The sequence below is a fragment of the Lactuca serriola genome, chromosome 5, assembly GCF_051521515.1.
Source record: "Lactuca serriola cultivar US96UC23 chromosome 5, Lser_US96UC23_V15, whole genome shotgun sequence".
NCBI lineage: Eukaryota > Viridiplantae > Streptophyta > Magnoliopsida > Asterales > Asteraceae > Lactuca > Lactuca serriola.
Genome location: NC_136412.1, coordinates 176,792,820 through 176,814,123, shown reverse-complemented (window position 1 = coordinate 176,814,123; position 21,304 = coordinate 176,792,820). Strand labels below are relative to the sequence as shown.

At 36.6% G+C, this 21,304-nt stretch overlaps 2 protein-coding genes across 2 annotated transcripts; both read right to left on the bottom strand.

Moving 5' to 3' along the window:
- Positions 1-378: 378 nt before the first annotated feature.
- Positions 379-2,496, bottom strand: LOC145049972 (uncharacterized). The gene is made up of 3 exons (XM_078998300.1): positions 1,448-2,496; positions 1,238-1,366; positions 379-946 (listed from the first exon to the last, which is right to left on the bottom strand). Exons 1-3 carry the CDS (start codon positions 2,494-2,496, stop codon positions 379-381), a joined length of 1,746 nt encoding a protein of 581 aa, XP_078854426.1.
- A 3,122-nt stretch (positions 2,497-5,618) lies between these two features.
- Positions 5,619-9,405, bottom strand: LOC145049971 (TNF receptor-associated factor homolog 1a-like). The gene is made up of 10 exons (XM_078998299.1): positions 9,224-9,405; positions 8,874-8,985; positions 8,707-8,795; positions 8,557-8,625; positions 8,343-8,472; positions 8,091-8,249; positions 7,628-7,985; positions 7,436-7,548; positions 7,206-7,344; positions 5,619-7,132 (listed from the first exon to the last, which is right to left on the bottom strand). Exons 1-10 carry the CDS (start codon positions 9,390-9,392, stop codon positions 5,729-5,731), a joined length of 2,742 nt encoding a protein of 913 aa, XP_078854425.1. The 5' UTR covers positions 9,393-9,405; the 3' UTR covers positions 5,619-5,728.
- Between the last annotated feature and the right edge of the window lie 11,899 nt (positions 9,406-21,304).

The window sequence follows — 21,304 nt, the reverse complement described above, 5'->3', positions numbered from 1 at the left end:
TGGTTTGAATAAGGGCCCACCATTCCAATCAATTCTTTCGGAAAAATAAATGTATATTTTCATTTTTAACCCTTCGATTTTAATACTTTTCTTAATTATATTTTTTACAATTGAACAATCAATTTTTTACTCTTGTTAAATATTATACATAGATTACTTTATTCTATAATATATGATTATATCTTATGTATTATTATTTACGAATTATACATTTAAATAGAGTTTATAAAGACCTTCAAATAGATACTAATACTAAATATTTTACAACAGTACGAAATTACAAGAAAAATTAAAAACGACATTACAATACGAATTAAGCGTAAAATTACAATACAAGTTAAACGGTAACTTAAACATTAATTGAAAATGTTACAAAGTTCACGTCGCATTGAATCTTGGCTGGGAATTTGGACAATTTCTTCTATTATGACCAGTTTGGTGACATAGTCTACATTTGCGAGGTTCGTCGGGATGACGAATGTCCATCTCGTTATGAAATCGATTTGCACGCCTCCGGCCTCTATGCACAGAAAGTTTCGAGTTATCTGCTTTAATCTTCCAATCCGACTCTAACCAATAATCAACATGAGAAAGTGAGACAAAAGCCGATGTATATTGTTGTTTATACGTCATAGTAATGTACACAATATTAACAATAGAAATAGGGTTATCCCCTCTATAACCGCAAACTGCAATAGCATGCGAACATGGAAATCTTTCCATTTGCCACTTACCACATGTGCATGTTTGTTGAAAATAATGGACAGTGTATGTATTTCCCCCTTTGCCATTTATCTGTAACTTTGTGACAATTATGTAGACACCTTCACTGTAGTCAAACTCGGTTAATGTATGGCTTTGTGCACAAGTTTCTCGCTTTCGAAAGAGACGCCACATACATGATGGTAGAGGTGTATTGCAATTCATTGCAATATCACTGTACTTTCTAAAAAGTTGTACAGTTCTATTGAATGTAAGGTCAATACATACCCTGATTGGTAACTGTCTTGCTCCGCGAAGTGCATTGTTCAAACTCTAAGAGATATTTGTTGTCAAGAAACCCCATCGACGATTGCCATCATATAAAAAACACCATTGGCTTCTTTTAATTTCCTTTAAATACTGCCAAGCTTCAAGATTGATATTTTTTATTTCATTCATATAGATAACAAACTTTCTTCTTTGTGTGGTGCTACCAATAGACCAACAAAGCTTTTTAAGGCGCACATTCTTGTACCTTTGCATGAAATTACTTCTAATGTGTCGAAGACAAAAGCGATGGTATGCTAATGGCTCTTGCCATTCTGGTAGATTTTCCATTGCATGAATTATTCCTTTGTGTCTGTCTGAAACAACACATAATTGTCTGTTTTGAACAACAAAATGTCAAAGTTGGTAAAAAAACCAATCCCAACTATGTGAACTCTCTTCATCAACGATAGCATACGCAACAGGCAATATACTATTGTTTGCATCTTTTGTGACTGCAACAAGCATTTTTCCTCTATATGAACCCTTCAAATGGCAGCCATCTACTGAAATAACAGGTCGACATAGACGAAACGCATCAATAGCTGGTCCAAAAGCCCAAAAAACATATTTGAATGTCGCTACATGTGATGATGAGCTATTTGGACAATGAAACCACTTCACAACTGTATCAGGATTTGAAGTCTGCAATGCTACAATGTACTTGGGCAACTCATCAAAGTTACTCTCCCAAGTTCCATAAATACTCTCTATGGCTTTTCGCCTACCATGCCATGCCTTATCATAAGAAACATCAACATTCAGACTATTTTTAATATCTGATTGTATATGTTTCACTGGATAAGCAACGTCCTTTTCAGTTGAATGGAGGATATACAAGGCAATAGTTGCAGAGTTTAGGTTTTTGTTATTATTGCCAGTACATGATCCAAAACAATTGTATGCATCCACCCAACGTGTAATCTTCCATATGTTTTGATTTTTCTTCTTAACTACACGAACATACCATGCACAACGGGGCGTACAGTGCACACTACCAGAACTTTCTTCTTCATTTCCTATAGTCCTACACTTTGCTACCCACAAGTTAGGCTTACTATCATATACTTTGAACTCTCTATTTTGGTTGATAGACCAAAGTGTCACTGCCTTTTTTACTTGCAACTTACTTTCAAATTGCATTCCTAACCTTATTTTATTTTCTGACTCCTTCCAAACATCTATTTGAATGCGGTCTTCCAAACCGGCTATGTCACTGTCTCCTATATCTCCAACATCACTCATAAAGTTCATAACTGGAGTTTCACACACACAATCATCATCAGAATCTTCCCCAACACATAATGACTCGCTACTATTATCTTCACTATATAATGAGATGGCTTCATCACAATCTCCCTCAAATGTACCACAATCAGGCAAAGGAAATGGTACATTTGATGGATTGGGCTCCAACACCTCAAAATTTTGAAGGAGATCTACAAAACTAGTACTTTTAGGCGACATTATTTTTTCAACTTCAATTAAAACTTAACCCCAATAATTTGCAACATTTTCAGCCAAATAATACATTACGTCTAAACTTGAATCATTTATGACCCGTGAAATAGTGGATTGCCCTCCAAATTGATAGCATAATGAGATATTCAACTTATGTGATGCTTTTTCAACTCCAACATGTGCATAACATAAATCTTTAAATTCTTCATACCCCATTTTGTGCCTAACAATATTTGAAGTAGAAAAAGTTGAATGGTCTCCCTTTATGATACCATTCTCATATTTAATATTACCACCCCAGTATAAATTAATCATAAACGGACGATCTAGAGTCATAATGATATATAACAAAATATAACTGCAAAATAAATCAAAATTTAGAAAAGAGATTAATAAGTATGCTACATATGATAATTACTATTATTAAATATATGACATAAAGCCAATAATATGTACCTTGTTATGGATGAACGAATGTTGAAGAAAAAGAAGAAGGAAATATTTAAGTTCAAGAATTGTAAGAGAAATTCATTAGCTAGGTTGGAAGAGATGAAAAACTATTGATTATAAGAAAGAGAATTTATAATACAAAAAAATGAGATGATTTGACGATTCACTCAATTATTTCTACTGAGTTTTCATCAACAGTTACATTTGAGTGTGCATAAGAGTTTTGCTTTTGTAGTGGAGTAAAAACAAATAATATAATTATAGAGTTTTCACAAATAGTGACAACTCATGCTATACATTTTAGGTATTGTAGATTAAGATTTTCTCATATTTACAAATAAACGATAATAAAAATATCATTACGAATATTATGATTTAGTGTTTAATTTAAATTCTAACTTAATGTATATTTAATGTAATATCGTTTATAGTTGATCTTTTAATTTTCCGACGTAATATATTTAATATTAATATCTATTTGAAGATATTTGTATTATTCATTTAATGGTATAACTACTTAAGAATAATACATAAATTATAATTATATATTTTATAATAATTATTTATGTATAATATATAATGAATGTAAAAATTTGAATTAATCAATGAAAGATATAAATAATAGAAAAGCAATTAAAGTTAAGGAGGTTTACTTGAATATATATATATATATATATATATATATATATATATATATATATATATATATATATATATATATCATTGTCGTTATGAATGACAAATAGAGTGGGTCCAGCTAAAAAGAAGCCTATTTCTACAATATATTCTAAAACTAACTTATTTTTACAAAAAGCTCGTTATAATGGGTAGCAATGATTAAAAGAACAGGTTGACAACAATTTTATTTCCTCAAAAAACACGAAAATAAATTACGGGACCAAATGGGAAAATTCGAAATACATTGTTAAGTTAATGTGTCATCTTCCCTTTATTTAACCCTATGTGATGAAATGTGAAGAGGGTGATGTAACGACTATCAATTAATCATAATTTCCCATTTAGAGGATCCATAATGGGATACCATCTCTTAGGATGCAACTCCATAAATTTGTGTGGTTTATGGCAGTGTGGAAAATATAAGTATATAAAGGCTATCATCATGAGACAACAAGGTAAACAAAAGTATTTTCTACTTCCCATTCGTGCAAGTCCGTCCATTTATATCAACAATACCACTCTTCGGATAATTACCTATTTCAAAATTCAAGTCCGAAATGGGGTATAACTTCAATGTTGCACTTTTTTCCATTCTCTTTTCATTTTTCTTTTTCTTTTCCATCGAAGGGATTATTGGATGTTAAAGTGTGTTGCAAGGGATAAAATCAGTTGTCCTAAAAAAATATAAATGAAATTGTTCTACTTGTATATTTTTATATGTTATAATTCGATTTTCAACATTGAGAAGCGTGTCTCAATAATCACTTGTTGATTCATCAACCTAGTATGTAGCATCATCCTACCAACATATTTACCTTCTTGCAGAGGAACATACACAAAACCACTTATTTTATGTGTTTCATCAACAACATTGAAAACACAACTTGGTTGCTTCTGACACCTTACCCATTTCCACATGACTATTTTCTATATAATCAATTTCCAACATCCATTCAATTTACAAGAAACTTATTTCCAACTTCGACAACATAGTCGAAATAAACATTATTATCATATTTCGTAACAAAGCAAGAACATCTATCAAAGGGGTGTTACATTTCATTAATTAGTTCGATACCATATATAATTCAATATGTTAGAAAGATAAACAAATCTTATTATATGCTAAATGTAACTTTCTTGTCCCCCAATCAACTAACCCATAAAGATTTATACCCGAAACCAATATTCATCACTTGTAACATTGTATACTCCATGTTGTCCTTGATTTTCTCCCACGATCATCTAAAAAAGCACTCTAAATATCTCATTAGATAAATTCATTTTGATTGAGAAAAATGTGTTTGAAAACTTCAAGATGTACAATGTGTATAAATATGCCTCCACATTTAACAAACTACTCCATATATATAACACAATATGGATTATTTCGTAACGCAAAACACATTCCACAAAGGTCATTGTAAAACCTAACTATGCTAAATGACAAAATACCAGTCAAAATTTCTTGAAAAACAATTTAACAATACCAAGGAGTGTTGCAAGTTGCGACAAATGGATTACAAAATGTCAGTAGTCATAGTAGAAAAAACTCTTTCACGACATAATGATATTTTGCAATAATCGGTATTGCAAAATTGGTGATCTTGTGATATTAGTAAAAACTATTGTTCATCATGTTGGAAGGACCAATCTATTTTGGCCATTTTTGTGATTTTCTCTAAGATGATATATTGAAGTAGTAGTTTACTTTAGGTGTTGATTATAAACTTTTTTTCGGTGCATTATTTTTATGTATTTATTTATCAAAAATTTCTGGTTACTACTTACTACATTTACGAAATTGAAGTGGCCTTGTTATGAATTTTGCAAACACAAAAGTTATCATCACATAACTTACAAAACTATTAACAATTCAAAACAGTCGATAGCTAAAAATCAAACTACTTTGTAAAAAGTAAAAACACCAACAACTGCATGAATAAATTCAAGAGAAATAAGTTAATAACTAAGAATAAAAAAGACAGCCTACAGCGTCACTTTTTACAAGATGTTTTTTTTTCTTACAACCCTCCAAACCCTTTTGACTGACATCTTTTATTAGTAATCAGATATATTTTTCTTTTCATTTGCTTCAGACTATTATTATTCACTGTCCGTTAGAAGGACGGTGGTATACAGTATAACCATTCACACCCATCATCATGTTATTAGAGTAATCCAAATGATGATGATGATGATGATCATCATCATCATACATGTCATCATTATCATCCATGTTCCTCATGAAACTGCTGCTGCTGGGATACGATACATCAGAACCACTCATCTGCCACTGGCTCTGAATCAATCCGTTCATGTTCATGTTCATATAAGCTGCCGCCTGTAAGTTAGGTTGTTGGTGGGGCCCACCGGTATAATCATAATTATGATGGAGTAGTACATCATGATAGCTTTGGTCAATAGATCCACCAGGGTAAGTCAAGTGACGTGTCAGATGGTGGGGCCCATGAAACAAAGGGCTAACTTCATCATCTAGTAAATCATTTATGATATCAAGATGAGGGAATTCATCAGCCAACATTCGCCCACCAGGAACCTCGTCACAAAACGGATCCAAATACGGATCATTCACATTCACATTCATATTCACCCCCCCAAATGACAACATTCTAGAATCTTCTACCATTTCAAAACCATCATGTAAAAACATGGACGATGATGATGATGATGATGATGATGATGTCATCATAGGAACCGGTGAATACAAGTTAGATGGATTTATAGTCTGATTAAAACTAGTTGAAGTTGCAGTAGCACCACCACCACCCATCATAACATTCCGGTATGACTGAGCCGGTGACATGTCAGCACCTAACCGCCCGGCTGCACTCATTGACCGGGGCAGAAACGATGTTGCATGCACCGTTGCTGCAACCGGAAGAGTGGGTCCGGGTCCGGATCTGGACCCGGACCCTGGAACCAGCGGTGCACTCAATGGTCTGGACACCATAGGCACCGCTGGTTCCACCGGCTTATCAGCCGGTTTTAAGGTCCTGGTCCCATTTTTAGTGTTGACTGGGATTACATTTTTATCCGTATTCAGTGTTTTGACTGAAGATATGGTTTTCTGGAGGTTGGTTTTCGGGGGTTGACTTTTTTGACCTTTGTAAGATCGATTCGAGACAAGTGATGGGACTGAATCTGTTGAACAAGTGGATGAAGAATCGTCCATGATAGATGGAGGGCTAGTAGTCACGACGGTGAGACAGCTGGCACCGCCGCTACTGGCGGCTTCTGTAGGCGGCTGAGCTTCCGATGTGTCGGTGTCCCAGTTGACTTGAATTGAATCTCTTTCATCTGAATCAGGCTGAAGAACAAGTGGAACACATTCAACTGAATCTGAAACATCAGAAATGTCTGATTTTTCAAGCAATAACAAATCTTCTGCTTCATCAATTGATAGTTGAGGTTTGTCTTGTATTACTACAGTATTAGCTTTTTCTTCCTTTATTTTATCCTTCAGTTTCCGGTTGTTTCTTTTTTGTTTCCCCTGTAAACAAGTAGAATTTTGAAATTAATTTAAGTCAAATATGAGTTTTAGAATATAAGAATATAAGAAAAACCTGTTTTTTCTTTGATTTCTTTTCCTTTTCACGTTTTGCTTTCTGTTCAATTCCAGTCATCCATGCTTCCTCTTCTTCACGTATGAGCTCCTCTTGCCTTTTCAAAGCAACAGCCTCTTGGTATGCAACTTCTATTTTACTGATGTATTGTATTGTAACACATTTATTAATAATAATATTATTATTATTTTTTCTTTTAATAATAAAAAGATAAACTTAAATCTTAATACCTGAAGATATGTGCTAGGACAAATATTTCAATGGTTCTACGCCCCAATTCAGTAAGATGCCTTTCATCACGTTCAATAGAATCCTTGCTGAAATCCTCCCCTGAACCACCATCCTAAATTACCAAAATGCCACCATAACACGTGTCAAGGAATGGAATCAGTCATTACATTCCAGAGACACTGACACTTTACCTTAGTACGGTTTTGAGGGCCTTTTTCATCTTTAGGTGGTAAAGGTTCCAATGCTGCCCTCTCGAGCAATAATAACACATCATCAACAAGGATAAATGTCTCTTTTTCAACCCGAACTATAGGTACTGGTTGTGGTACTTCTTCTGCATCCAAACATTTTCCCTTTGTTTTGTTTTTTGTTTGACTTTGACCTTCAAGGGATTTTAGTCCACTGTATAAAGAATCCATCACTAAAGTAGATGTCACTTCTTTTTCTATAAAAAAATGTTTTACAGCAACTTTCAGTATCAAATCCGACTTCTCCCTTGACATCCTGCGCCTTGCATTTTGATCAATTCCTAACCAGAAAGTACAGAAGCTGAAAAACAGCAAAGTGGAATTCAGGATTCCGATGGATCATGAAAGGAATGGAATCAGTGAAAGGAATTGGAATTAGAATCATGAAGATTCAGTATGTATGTACCTTGACCACCTAACTTTATCTTCTATCAACTTTCCTAGCCTTCCTCTTCTTTCTTCAACAAAGCGGCGACATATTTGCTCCACATTTGACAAATATACCCTTACAAGTTCTCTCCTATACTGACAATCAAGGCATCTGAAAGGGCGATCGACTCTCTCCCTACAAAAGATTGAGGTTATAAGCAAAGAGAATCATGTGTCTTGAGAAAAAAGGAAATGAAAGATTTGTGAAGAATATGAATAAGGTAGAAACCTGATAACTTGAACTTGAGCTTTTATTTTAAGGGTGTCAGCATCAACAAATCCATCTAAAACTTTTGATAACTCCATGAACTTTTTCCATCCCCAATCATGCTCTTTCTTCCAGAAGCGATGCAACGTGTCTACAAACATGCATTTATTTTATATAAGTGATTAATAATAACTTTTCCTAATCAGAATCAGTAATTAGAACAAGAATAACATACCAGAATATTTTGATTTCTTAGGGTCCTTGTTCACAATAGCTATTGTGAATTGTGCAAAATGACTCCACCCTGATGAGAAAGAGAGGAAGAACTTATATAACTATCTTTATGGTAACTTAACATAACATAACAAAAAAAAGAAAAAAAAACCTGGAAGAAGCTTGTCATGATTGGCAACACAAAGAAATAAAGATAAGTGATTGCAAACATCACAACCTTGAGGGTAGATCAAAATATACCTGTAACCCATATCATATCAGGAAAAAAGCTTTAAATGAAAGATGAAGTATGAGAGTTATAAGTTATAACTGTTGTACCATTTGTAGCCTCCAACCTCAAATGCATTGCTACGAAGTTCTCTCTTGTTAATCTGTGAAAACTTATCTATCTTCCATGTATACTTCCCATATAACTCAGAAGGTTTTGCTCCTACATTTCATAATACTTCTAGTCAATATTCAATAATAACACTACACAAAACCTCAAACAAAAATTAATCACATTTCACATATATGCATTTGTTGTAAAAAGTAGGAAGTGTTTCAAGGCAATTATGTTTGGACTTTGGACACTATCTTAATTCTTAAACATTACATTACATCATGCGATATTGCAATCATATACAAATTCTACCTTATCTATAAATTGAAGGTAACAAAGAAGATACCACAATCATCATCATCATCATCATCGGTATCCCAATAAGGAGGTGATGTGGAAGCAATTCCATTCTCCACCTGCTCAGAAGATCTCCATTCCGCCAATGCTTCCCCTAAAAGCTGTTGACCGTTTGACATTCTGCCTACCCCAGACTCCTCACTTGAACTCCCTGCCATTTTGCAACTCTACAAACCCCTACAGAAACAAAAACATAAAATAAACTAATCATCAAAACTTGGAATCTAAGTTTAATCTCCACAACTCTATATTGCATTGAATTCACTCCTGAGGCTAACGAATCTTAATCCAACATTGTCATTATCATCGTCTTTTATGGAAAAACATAACAGTGAAACTGAAAAAGATGAACTAATTGAACACCTAGGCATATAACCAACAGGTAGACGCATGTATGTGTGTGAATTAGCAAAATCCTTCGAATTGACTAGTTATACAAGAATCAATATAAATAAATAAATAAACAGAATTTAATAGCTCTTACATGGAACCCATCACGAAATAAACAAAATCAAACCCTAATCATATCAAATCATGATGTATTGTAATTAAGCAGTAAAAAAGCAGATATAATAAGTGGCGGATCGAGTGACGTGATGAAAGTACCTGAGAGCAAAGAATTAGAGCTTGTCCAATGACGATTTTGGAAGCTGAATTTAGGTCTAAGAAAAGATGCGAAGAGAGAGAAAGATACGGAGAACAGAGAGAGAGGAGCAGCAAAGCAGAGGCGGAGATAAAAATATTTTACTTATTTCGTATTTATAACTTTTATCCATTTCTAAAAAGGAAATAAAAAGGTTTTTTTCTCTAGGAGGACTTTTTAGTCATTTTATTATAAAACATTTTCTTTGAAAAGGGATGTATAAGTCAGAAAAATAATTATAAAGAAACAACCGCCCTTACATATTATCATTCAAAAAGTTTAATAAAGATTAACTTTTTAATTATCTATTATTTTCGTATATATTTATATTTATTTTTATTATTATATATGATTTGTTATTAAATTCACTTGAGCTGTTTAAATTTATCATTTTGATTAGATATTACAAGTTAATGTATGTTTTCATGATTTACAATTAAATTATGAACCGATCAATTTATTCGGTCAGCATCATGCACTCCTACTATCACCGTCCACCTCTCAGAGCCATTATCCACCATCAACAACTAACCCCACCTTCCATTTACCACCTTTCACCACCAGAACCACCCATGTCCATAATCCATCACCTCCACCAACAAGTAACTAATCTAAAAATCATTTTCAACATGTAGCAAAATCGATTCAAACCAACGACAAATTTGTATCCTTGAATGAATGTGGTTATTAGTGGCACATGATTCAAGAAGAAAGGGACGAGAGAGAGATCTAATAGTATGTTGGTTTTCATAAAGTAGTGAGAATGAGAGAGAAACGGGGAAATGTGTGACTAATGGTTTACAAAATTTAAAAAATAAACAAGTGTTTTATTTCTTCTTTTGAGTAATGTTAGACAGAGAAATTAATTGGAAAATTGATGATGACAAATGAAAGTGACTAAATATGTACAAAACTTGGTTTAATGGTAAAGCATGTACAAACATGTAAGTGCAATGATGTTTCTTGAACAAAAAATATGAGTTTAACGGTGTTCCTTGAACATGTAAGACGACTAGAAATGCAATAGCCGATCAAAATGGTATTTACAGAACAAAAATGTAAGTTTGATGGTAAATCGTGTACAAAAAGTGACTAAATGTGTAATAAATAATAGTTTATTATTGTTGGGTAGGAAGTTGTTGTGATGCTCTGAATCTTTGATGTGAATAACTGAAGTTAAGATTTTGCTTTTTGGTATTTAAAGTAGTTTATAGAGCATACTATTGTAACACCCGTTTTATAAAATGGTTCAATGGCGACCTGAAGGAGTCAAAAGTATGGTTTTTGAGGAAAATATTTGTCACGACGTGGTACATGGATGCTCACGATATGCCATGGCTTTTTATGATCGTGTATTTCTGGTGAGCACCACGACGAGGCAAGTAGTGTGCCACGGCGTGGTTGTTGTGGCAGTCCCAAGCCCATGATATTTTAGGGTTTCTCTGTATTTAAAGCCTCTAACTTCGAGATTAGGGCATCCTTTTCAGCCTCTATCACCTCCAAAAACCTTGAAGCAAACCCTAATCCCATTTCCTCCATTTTTGAGATTATTTTGGTGTTTTGGTACAATTGGAAAGAAGGAAGAAGAAGGCTCTAGTGCAAGAATCAAGCAATCAACTCCTCCCTACCTATAAGATCATCTTCTGGACCTTTGTAAGTCTTCTTTTTCAGACCTTGTTAGATAGATCTCTTTTGATCTAAGTTTTATTGGCTTTTCATGATGTTTATGGTGTTTGGAGTGGTTGGATTCAATAAAGTTTGCAACTTTATTGATCCTTGTAGTCCTAAGAGGGTTAGATGTTCTAGATCTAAAGAGTTATGTTACTTTGAGCTCATACATGGATTTTGACTCCCATTTATGCCACTTTTGACCTAGTTGAGCAAATGATATGCATTGGAAATGCATGTCATCAAAGCAAGGACTTTTATGGACCATTAGTGTCCCAACAAGCCTTCTAGAAAATATGAGCTTAGGGCTTAACGGATTGCGAGCTAATCCATTAAGTTATTCACTATGCAGTTGTCATGACGTGGTGGCATGATTACCATGACATGGCAATTTTACTGGCAGCGACTGTTTTGTCGAAAATGTGCCACAACGCGGAGATCAACTGGCATTGACTTTACCGTTGACTTTTGGTAATAATTCTTATTTTAGAAGGTATACTAAGGGTTTATCTTGTGTGATTCAGTAGGTAGTGTTTAGCACCCATTTATTGGCTGTGTGAGCTAGTTAGTTGTTGTCTATGCTGCAAGGTGAGTTCTCTCACTATACTCTGTGGGATGATAATTGTCTTTGTGATACTTGCATGGAAGACCAGGGTTTGACCACTGACATTTGTATAAAATACAAGGATTTAGCCCTTGGCATTTGCATGTAAGACTAGGGGTTTGGCCCCTGAAAATTGTATAGAAGACCATGATCTGGCCCTAGCACTTATACAAGTGAAGACCAAGATTTGGCCCATGGCATGGAGTAAGACTATGATTTGGCCCATAACATCTTCTTGGGTTTGCAATAGAACCGATATGTTATATATGGTATGTGGTATTTTGGGAAAAACACTAAGCTTTGTGTTTACGGTTTCTTGTTTAAAATGTTTCAGGGACTTTTGGTTCGAAAGGGAAGGGTCCGACTTGATCACATTGCACTCCTCAGATATTTATTCTGCATTATCTATTTGATACACTCTGATGTGATTTGAGAATACTTTATACTCTGATTATCTTTTGAACAAATGAATGAAGGGATTTGGTTGTTTAAAAATGAATTTTTTTTACTTAGTATTTTTAGGATGTTACAAATTGGTATCAGAGCCTTACTTTGAGGGATTCAGGTACACTGTATAATATGTCTGAACTTGTGACACCCAGACTCCCAGGTATAAATTTTAAAGTTTTTATATTCATTATTAGAGACCTACTCGACGAGTTGGCTGCCCCAACTCGTCGTGTAGAGACAGATATGGCCACATGGTTTATAGAACCTACTCGACAAGTTGGAGGACCCCAACTCGACAAGTAGGGGTTGTGCATGCAAACCCTAATTTTTAGGGGTTGCACCCTATTTAAAGGACCTTAAGTCCTTTTCCCCCAACCACCCTTGCCACTTTTCATGTCCAGAGAGGAACCCTAATCGATCTAACCCTATTTTGAGTGTGAGGCTAAAAGTGTGTGTTTGGTGAATTTATTGAAGTAGATTGAAGATTTAGAGGCTTGGAATGAGAAGAAGCTTGTAGATCTAGTATCTACATCGTGTTGGCATCCAGTTGAAGGTAAAAAGTCTTTACCTTGGCTTTCCATTTCTTAGATCTCTTCTTATGTTAGTATATGGTCATTTCTAGTGCAAAATGTAGTCACTTTCGGGTTTGAGCTTGTCACAAGGACATGGTTTCAGATCTGGACTCCTCTAGACCCTCTTTGACATAAAGCCTCAAGCTTTATGAACCTTTGGCCCTTCTCCTTGCCCTAAACCTCTTCCTAAGGCTATTTTTGAGTGTTTTAGCTTCTTGAAGCCTTGCATGCACGTAAAGTTAGCAACTTTACGTGATAACTACATCCTAGGAGCCTAGATCTACAGTTTGGAGCTTTGGTTTCGCTTAAAAGCATCTGAATGAGAAAAGGACTGAAGGAACTCGACGAGTTGCATAGCCAACTTAACGAGTTGGATGAGGGTTTCCCGCTTTATGGATTCTGCATGGACTCGGCGAGTTAACGAGATGAATCGACGAGTTTGTTAGGGTTTTTCCCGATATCCTGGATAATGCATGGACTCGACGAGTTACTTGGTAACTCGACGAGTTGATTGGGGTTTTTGCAACTTTTTGAGTTCTGAAGGATCTCAACGAGTTTGTAAGCTGCACTCGATGAGTTGGGTTAACATGGACTGTTGACCTTGACCGTTGACTTTGACTTTGACTTTGACTAAGGGTTGACCAATTTGACTTTTGAGGGTATTTTGGTAATTTGGGAATTTATAGAATTAGATCAATAGTGGTTGTAGGTGTTGGTGTTAGAGCCGTGTTTTGGGAGTTTGATATTTCAGTTCCGATCGACATTGTGAAGTGAGTTCTTCACACTATATCAACATGGTCGAAGGCACCAATGCCGACCCTTCTTTTTGGATTGTTATCCTGGTTAGCGCATGATGATATGCTTAGTGACCTATTAGGTCGGTATCCTGGTATATAGGATGGTGCTATGTTTAGTGACCTGTTAGGTCGGTATCCTGGTTTATAGGATAATGCTATGATTAGTGATTTGTTAGATCGGTCTGACTGTTTGTATATGCTAGCATTGTTATCTATGTGTTGATTATGGTTGGGGTGGGTTAAGGCGGACCTGCTTTGTGCTGTAGGCCAACATACCCAGGGTGGCCCGGATAGTCTGCAGGCCTGGTAGGGCATATCAGTCAGGCTGAAGGCCCGGAGAAAGGTCCAGACAGGCTGAAGGCCTGGGTGGACAGACCAGACATGCTGAAGGTTCTGAGAGTGGGCAAGATAGAATGCAGGCCTAGTGAGGGCAATCCACTATTTCTGTAGACTCTATATGCATGTTGTTTGTTTGTTATTGTAACGGCCATAAAATTTCAACCAAGTTTAACTTTTCAAAACAACCCATTTTCATAATGTTATTACAAAAAGGTTTTCAATACAATTATTATCAGAGTCTTCCCAGAACCACATCATAAAACATAATCATGAGGAGCGGTACGATCACGCCTTTGCCTTGCCACGGTCTCCTGAAGAACCTGAAAAACATTAAACCACAACTGTAAGCCCGAAAGCTTAGTGAGATACCCCCAAAATACCAACCACATATACCATACATGCATAACATTCCATATCATATCAGAACACAGAACAGCCATGCACTTCGGGTCTACTGTGTAACTGGTCCGCCGCACCGGCCTTCAGTCCACCTGGTCCACCCTCTGAGTCTAGCCATATACATCGAGTCTACAGTGTGATTGGTCCGCCCGCACCGGGCCTTCAATACACCTGGTCCACTCTTTGAGTCTACAGTGTACAGTATGACTGGTCCGCCCGCACTGGGCCTTCAGTCGGCCTGGTCCACTCACCGAGCCTCGGCACGTCTGGTCCGCCCTCTTGGGGCCTGCAGCCTATCCGGACCGCTCGCTGGGCCTTCGGGACAACCGGTCCTCCCTGGGTATGTTGGCCTACAGCACAAAGCAGGACCCGCCTCAACCCAACTCTAGTCCAACAACCATGTGCACATAAACATTCAATCATATAACAATTCACATTCAACCAAGTAGATCTAGCAGATCACATAACATATCATCATCCTAACCAGGATACCGACCTAACCGGTCACTAGCATAACATCATCCTATATACCAGGATACCGACCTTAACCAGGTCTCTAACATATATCATCCTAACTACCAAGATGCAAACATAGTAAAGCAATAACATAACAACGATACCCGGATCTCAATCCGATAAAATGGCCGACCTTGTTGCCTTAGACCCGGTTGATATAGTAAGGATAACTCACCTCGCAACTGCTGAAACTCTGAACTGAAGAAGCAGATTCCCGAATCACCGCCTCACCGAAAATCCCAAACTATCCGAAACAGCAAAATAACCATTAGACCCAACACAATATCCTTCCAAGGGTAAATTGACCAATTTACCCTTAACTCAATCTCGTCCATAACTAAGGCCCACAATCAAAATATGAAAGGCCCATCACTAGATAAGCTCTCAAGCCCACTAATGGCCCAAAGACCAAAAGTCCGAAGCAAAGCCCAATATTGACCCAATTTACTAAATTGGGCCCACCTCACCAAATGGGCCTAGATCCAAGGTCCATAATAATTAGTGAGTCCACAATACTCCATCCATAATGTCCAGTCACGACCCAAAATCCAATAGCCCAATAACAGCCCAATCTCCTAAGGCCCAAAATGAAAACCCAACAGAGGGAGTACGCTGGGCGTACAACGCTAATCGCGAAATGGAAACGGGACATAGACCCACTACGCTGGGCGTAACTCCTCTGAACTTCAACTCCTCATAAGATCTTAATGGCTTCAGCTCTTAAGTCCAAACTTCAGATCCGTAGACCAAATATGCCTAGGATTCATAAAGTCTCAAACTTTATTACTTGGGACGTCCATAAAGCTCTTAATCCATTAAGACCTATCTATGACACATGAGAGACAACCAAAGCCCTTGGGACCTCATTTTTCTTACTCAAGACCTCTCTTAGGGTCTAAAAGGACAGCTAATCTCAACCAACTCGAAACATGCATCACGATGAGGTTTTTGGGACAAGAATGATGTCAAAACTTCACAACACATAGATCTACACAATATGATTGTCAAGCTAGAGACTTTTTACCTCAAAAGAGCCTCAGAATATGATGTCTTTCCAGATCTACAAGCTCCAGCCACTCAACTCCTTCTTTGACAACTTCCTCTTTCTTCTTCTAGCCTCTCTTTTGCCAAACCAAGCTTTCCAAGGCCAAACACACCCAACAATGGAAGGGGACGGCTATCTAGGGTTTCTGAGGTTAAGAGAGTGCTTATGGAGGCTAGGGTAAGAACCATTATGTTCCTTATATAGTGGTTGACCCTAAATTTAGGGTTTCTGGATGATAGACGTACGCTGGGCGTATGCCGAGGGGCCTCCGCGTTCCTTTCCTCTGCTACGCTGGGCGTACGTCCAGCTTACGCTGGGCGTACCCAGCCAAACACAAACGCACATGCTTGGCATGCGTGGGACCCCTTTTGCTAATTTCCCCCCCTTTAGGGACCATTGCTGCCAATAACCATAATTTACAACATCCCCTCCATCAAGCCGTTCCCGCTAAACTCTATATCCACATCAAGGACTGAAACGCCCTTACTCTTGCTCTCGGGAACCCATACAAAGATATTTCAAGAACAGGGAGTTACAGTTATGATATGATTATGTTTTGTATGACGTTGGTATTTTGGGGGAACTCACTAAGCTTTGGGCTTACAGTTTTGGATTTTGTTTCAGGTACTTCAGATGATCGTGGAAAGGCGAAGGCGTGATCGTGCACCTCCTCACATTTTATGATTTTGATTTCTGGGATACTTTGACATGAAACTATTTTGAAAACACTTTGTAATAATTAATGATTTTTGAATGGTTGAAAAGTTTTAAATTGGCATGCATTTTATGGATGTTACAAGTTGGTACCAGAGACTTAGTTTGAGTGAATTAGAGGAACACTCGTGTGAATCCAATCTCAAACTAAGGAAAAAGATTTTCAAAATGATTTTCAAATGGTTTCAAAATACTAGAGGAGGATGCAGAGTGTATGATCAGCCGGAGCCAGTAAGTAGACCCCAAAATACGGTACAAATATTTGATATTATGATATGATAGAACATCATGCTAGTTTTAGGCTAGGGATCTTCCGGAATTGCATGATAGAATTGCCTGATTATTTGATGCCTGATAGCCTAGGGTTTTCCTTATATGAAATTGATATCATTACTGTAGTTGCTTAGTGTATGCATCATATTTGTACATAATTAGGATCTTATATCCTGATAATGTTTGGTTTGGCCGTATTTCCTTTTCTTGTTTGATGAAGGTCTTAAGGTAGGATCAGATATTCAAATGTCTATAGGTTCCAACATTATGTATGGCTAGCATACACGAGTGTTGCAGGGTTGGTGGAAGTTTCATGGGTGAGTTGTGCGAGGTCAGTCGGCCAGTTATGAGATATTTAGCCTTCCTCTAGGAGTGAGGATTAAGTGTTTTCCATGCTTATGTATATTGTTAGGGCGTTGTGATGATACTTGAGACAAATAAGGGTAGGTGTAGAGGGTAGTATGCACCCGTACTACTGAAATCACAGGACCCATACGCGTAGCAAGGAAGTCACAACCCCTAGAGTTTTATTGGGAGTTGGTTCCCCGTTATTATATGGAATGTTTGATATATTCCTGGTATATTTTCAGTATGGTGGTTACGAGGCGATTTGTGACTGGATCCGAGTCAGGATTAGGAGATGGCAGTCAGGATGGACCAGCAGTGCCCGAGGTCATTGGTCAGATGAGGTCAGATGAGTTGGACGCCAGGATTCAAGAGATCCTGCATGATGAGGTTGCTACTCTGTTCCAGGCGCAGTTGCCGGAGATGTTTGGTTTTATCAAGACTGCTATGCTGGAGTACTTTGATGAGCGCTATGAAACTCTTGCTGAGACGGCTACCGTTGCAGTCGTAGCAGTCGCTGGTGGTGGGACCAGCCGGACTTTTCAGTATCGGGACTTCGATAACACGAAGCCCCAGACTTTTGATGGGATTCAGGACCTGATTGTAGCCGTGAGGTAGCTATCTGACGTGGAGGGATGCTTCTGTAACAACCCGTTATTTCAAATCAATGTAAATCAAACATGTTCAATTAAAAGTTTAAACTACAACCGTGTACAAGTGAAGTATCACCATAACATTAATACAAATAGAACTTTAGATGCCAAGAATACAAACTTATATATGATAATATAAATTGAAATCCATGCTTATATGAGTTATATATATATGTTTACATATTGAAAACCATGAGGAAATAAGTAAATACAAACTAACAAAACTTAAGGGGCCAAAGTGGTCAATAAGAGAAAAAGGAATGACACTATTTTAAAGATTTCGACTTCTAGGCCCCATATCCTTGAGTTTTCGGTCACATAGGACCGAAAACAACTCCACGACACCTGTATAAGACCGAAAACAACTCCATGACACTTGTATAATACCGAAAACAACCCATAGAAGACTACCATGGCTGAAAATCCAACCATTATGGCCGAAAACCCAACTATTATGACCGAAATCACTTTTTTGTGATTGTACATGTGGGGTTTTGGTCATAGTTGGCAGCAAACACATCCCTTTGGCCGCAAAACACCCTCAACTTGGTAGTAAAATCTTCATTTTGGCTGCAAACCTCTTCAATTAGGCAGTAAACTCCTTAAATATCTTAATATCTTATCCTAATTCAGCTTCCCTAGGTGATAATTCCAATAACCAATGCAAACATCAAATCAACCTCTTATATTTTCCTTCATATATAAGATACATAATCGAGTCCATTCTTCATTTTCACTCCCAATAAACAAAAACCTTACCTCTTTTCTATCTCAAAGTATCAAACTCATTTCCTTTCATTTACAAGATCCAAATTACTCCAGGAGACCTTTGCTTCAAATTTGATTTAAGCTTTGGTAAGTTCCTATAGAATCCTAATGTTTTCACAACCATCTTATGATTATTATCAAATATTCACACATTAATATGTGTTTAAACATTAGGATACAACTATCGTTTCATGTTCTAAATCGAAGTCACCGTTTCTATCCCGTTATCTAAACCGCTATCACACTCGAGGTGAGTTCATACCCCTACATTTTCATAACTTTTTCTATGTTTTAAGGGGGAGAATACAAGTAAAACACAAAGAAACTTGTGTTAATATATACAAACCATTGTTTATGTTTTCTTACATTTTATATACCTATTACGTGGAAACGCAAAATATGCGAAACAACGCTACTATCAAATTGGAAAACATTTACATGCAAAACATGTTAAAATGAAACGGTTATCATTTTCGATGAAACATACATTTTAAACTATAATAGGTATAGTTTGGGAAATATTCACATTATTTTACCCTTTTCGAGGCAAGGAAATGATTATATAAAAATACGATTATTTTTATATATATTATAAACATAACAAAAGGAGTAACAATTTCATGTACGAACATTTTCATTTCAAAAAACGTATCTTGTTGGAAATTTGTGCGTCATTCGTCTTCATCGTACCTACCAAAGGTATACATGGAAGTCCTATTTTTTAACCAAAGTCTCCACCCAGAGAGAGTGATACTTGTGTATAGATCTATACGAGACTGATGATCCCACACCCTGACTACTAGCTACAGTCAGACCGACATGTTATGGGTAACAAATGTCATAACATTTCAACGACTAAAGAACGTAGAGGCAGACAATTCATTTCAGCATGGTTATGAAAACTCAAATGATAAACGACAATACATTACTTTACGTGAAATCGACAATACACTTATTTTTACATAAAAACATATCTCTTCAAATGGTTTTATTTACAAATAAAACTACATATTACTAAACTAAGTATGTCATATATACTTGTACTTTTCAGTCTTGGAACATTTAAGACTACAATTCAGTTTTATGGAAAATATAGGATTTTTCGAGATAAACACTCTTATTTTATAAGCAAATGACTTACAACTCATTTTGTAGAAAATATCGGATTTTTGGGAAACAAACGTGAAACAGGAAACCAGTAAAATAGGTTATCAATAGCTTTTGAAGATTTGACGCTAAGGCGATAAACAAAACTTTTGAACATCATATTGTGATTTAATTTATAAACATGTAACGCTTACAATGATGTAAAATTTTCAATTATGTATATGATGGTTGTATTTGCTTTCTTTACTATTCAATTGTTATGATACTGCACATGACGTCCTCTACCCCCGAATGTTTCCGCCGTTCAGGTTTGGTGGTGTGAAGAGGATCCTGAAGAAATAATGGAAGAGGAACCGGAAGGAGGAAGAACCAATGGAAGTCGAAGATGAAGAGGATTTGGAAAGCATCGAATCGGACCCTGAGGTCTTCAATCCACCTCATGTAGTCCGATACCCCGCAACCAGATAGAATTTTCAAGGACCGATACCAAGATGGGTCGTAGACTTACGAAGATGGAGCCAAGAATAAGTCCAACGTCCCCCTTACGGGATGGAAAGAGGTTTCTATAACCTCTCCAAAGGAGGTTCAGCAGACAGGGCTCTTCCTGTCATAGTACGCTGCATCGCTCGTAACGGGGAACAAGCACGAGCATCGGTCAACCAAATCATGGAAGTTAACGCTACCGCCCAAGTCACTGCAGTTAACTTTCGTCGCCTAGACGAAGACCATGACATACCAAGTGTTGGGTTTTGAGCATTCTAACACTCCTATGGTGTACGTGCAACCCTAAATACCCTGGATCTATGTTTTCTCTATTATACATACAAATATCAATTTCCAAGGTATTTATCCTAACTAGCATATTATGAAGTACAAATAATATAAAATCTAGTAGAATGAAATACCTCTTTGTTGGTGCTTGATTCCATGTAGCTTGAGAGCCTAGTGCCCCAAGTATGACACCTCAAATGGTTCACACAACATCAAATGCATTTGGAATAACTTAGAGAGAAATTAGAACACATCAAAAATCGGTTTGCCCTCACTTGTTTCCACTAGTGGCCAATTTCTTCAATAATAAGATCATTATATAGTTAGTCACAATTAGGGTAAACCCTAATTGTCATGGCTTTCCATTTCCTTGCATCCATGAGTTTAAATACACCATGGATCATCC

Coding starts and splice junctions, on each gene's coding strand:
- LOC145049971 (XM_078998299.1), bottom strand. CDS start 9,392: ATGGCAGGGAGTTCAAGTGAGGAGTCTGGGGTAGGCAGAATGTCAAAC. Junction 8,626..8,706: donor TCATGACAAGCTTCTTCCAG/GTTTTTTTTTCT, acceptor CTTTCTCATCAG/GGTGGAGTCATTTTGCACAA. Junction 8,473..8,556: donor TAAGAAATCAAAATATTCTG/GTATGTTATTCT, acceptor GCATGTTTGTAG/ACACGTTGCATCGCTTCTGG.
- LOC145049972 (XM_078998300.1), bottom strand. CDS start 2,496: ATGTCGCCTAAAAGTACTAGTTTTGTAGATCTCCTTCAAAATTTTGAG. Junction 1,367..1,447: donor AATAGTATATTGCCTGTTGC/GTATGCTATCGT, acceptor TGTTCAAAACAG/ACAATTATGTGTTGTTTCAG. Junction 947..1,237: donor AGAAGTAATTTCATGCAAAG/GTACAAGAATGT, acceptor ACAACTTTTTAG/AAAGTACAGTGATATTGCAA.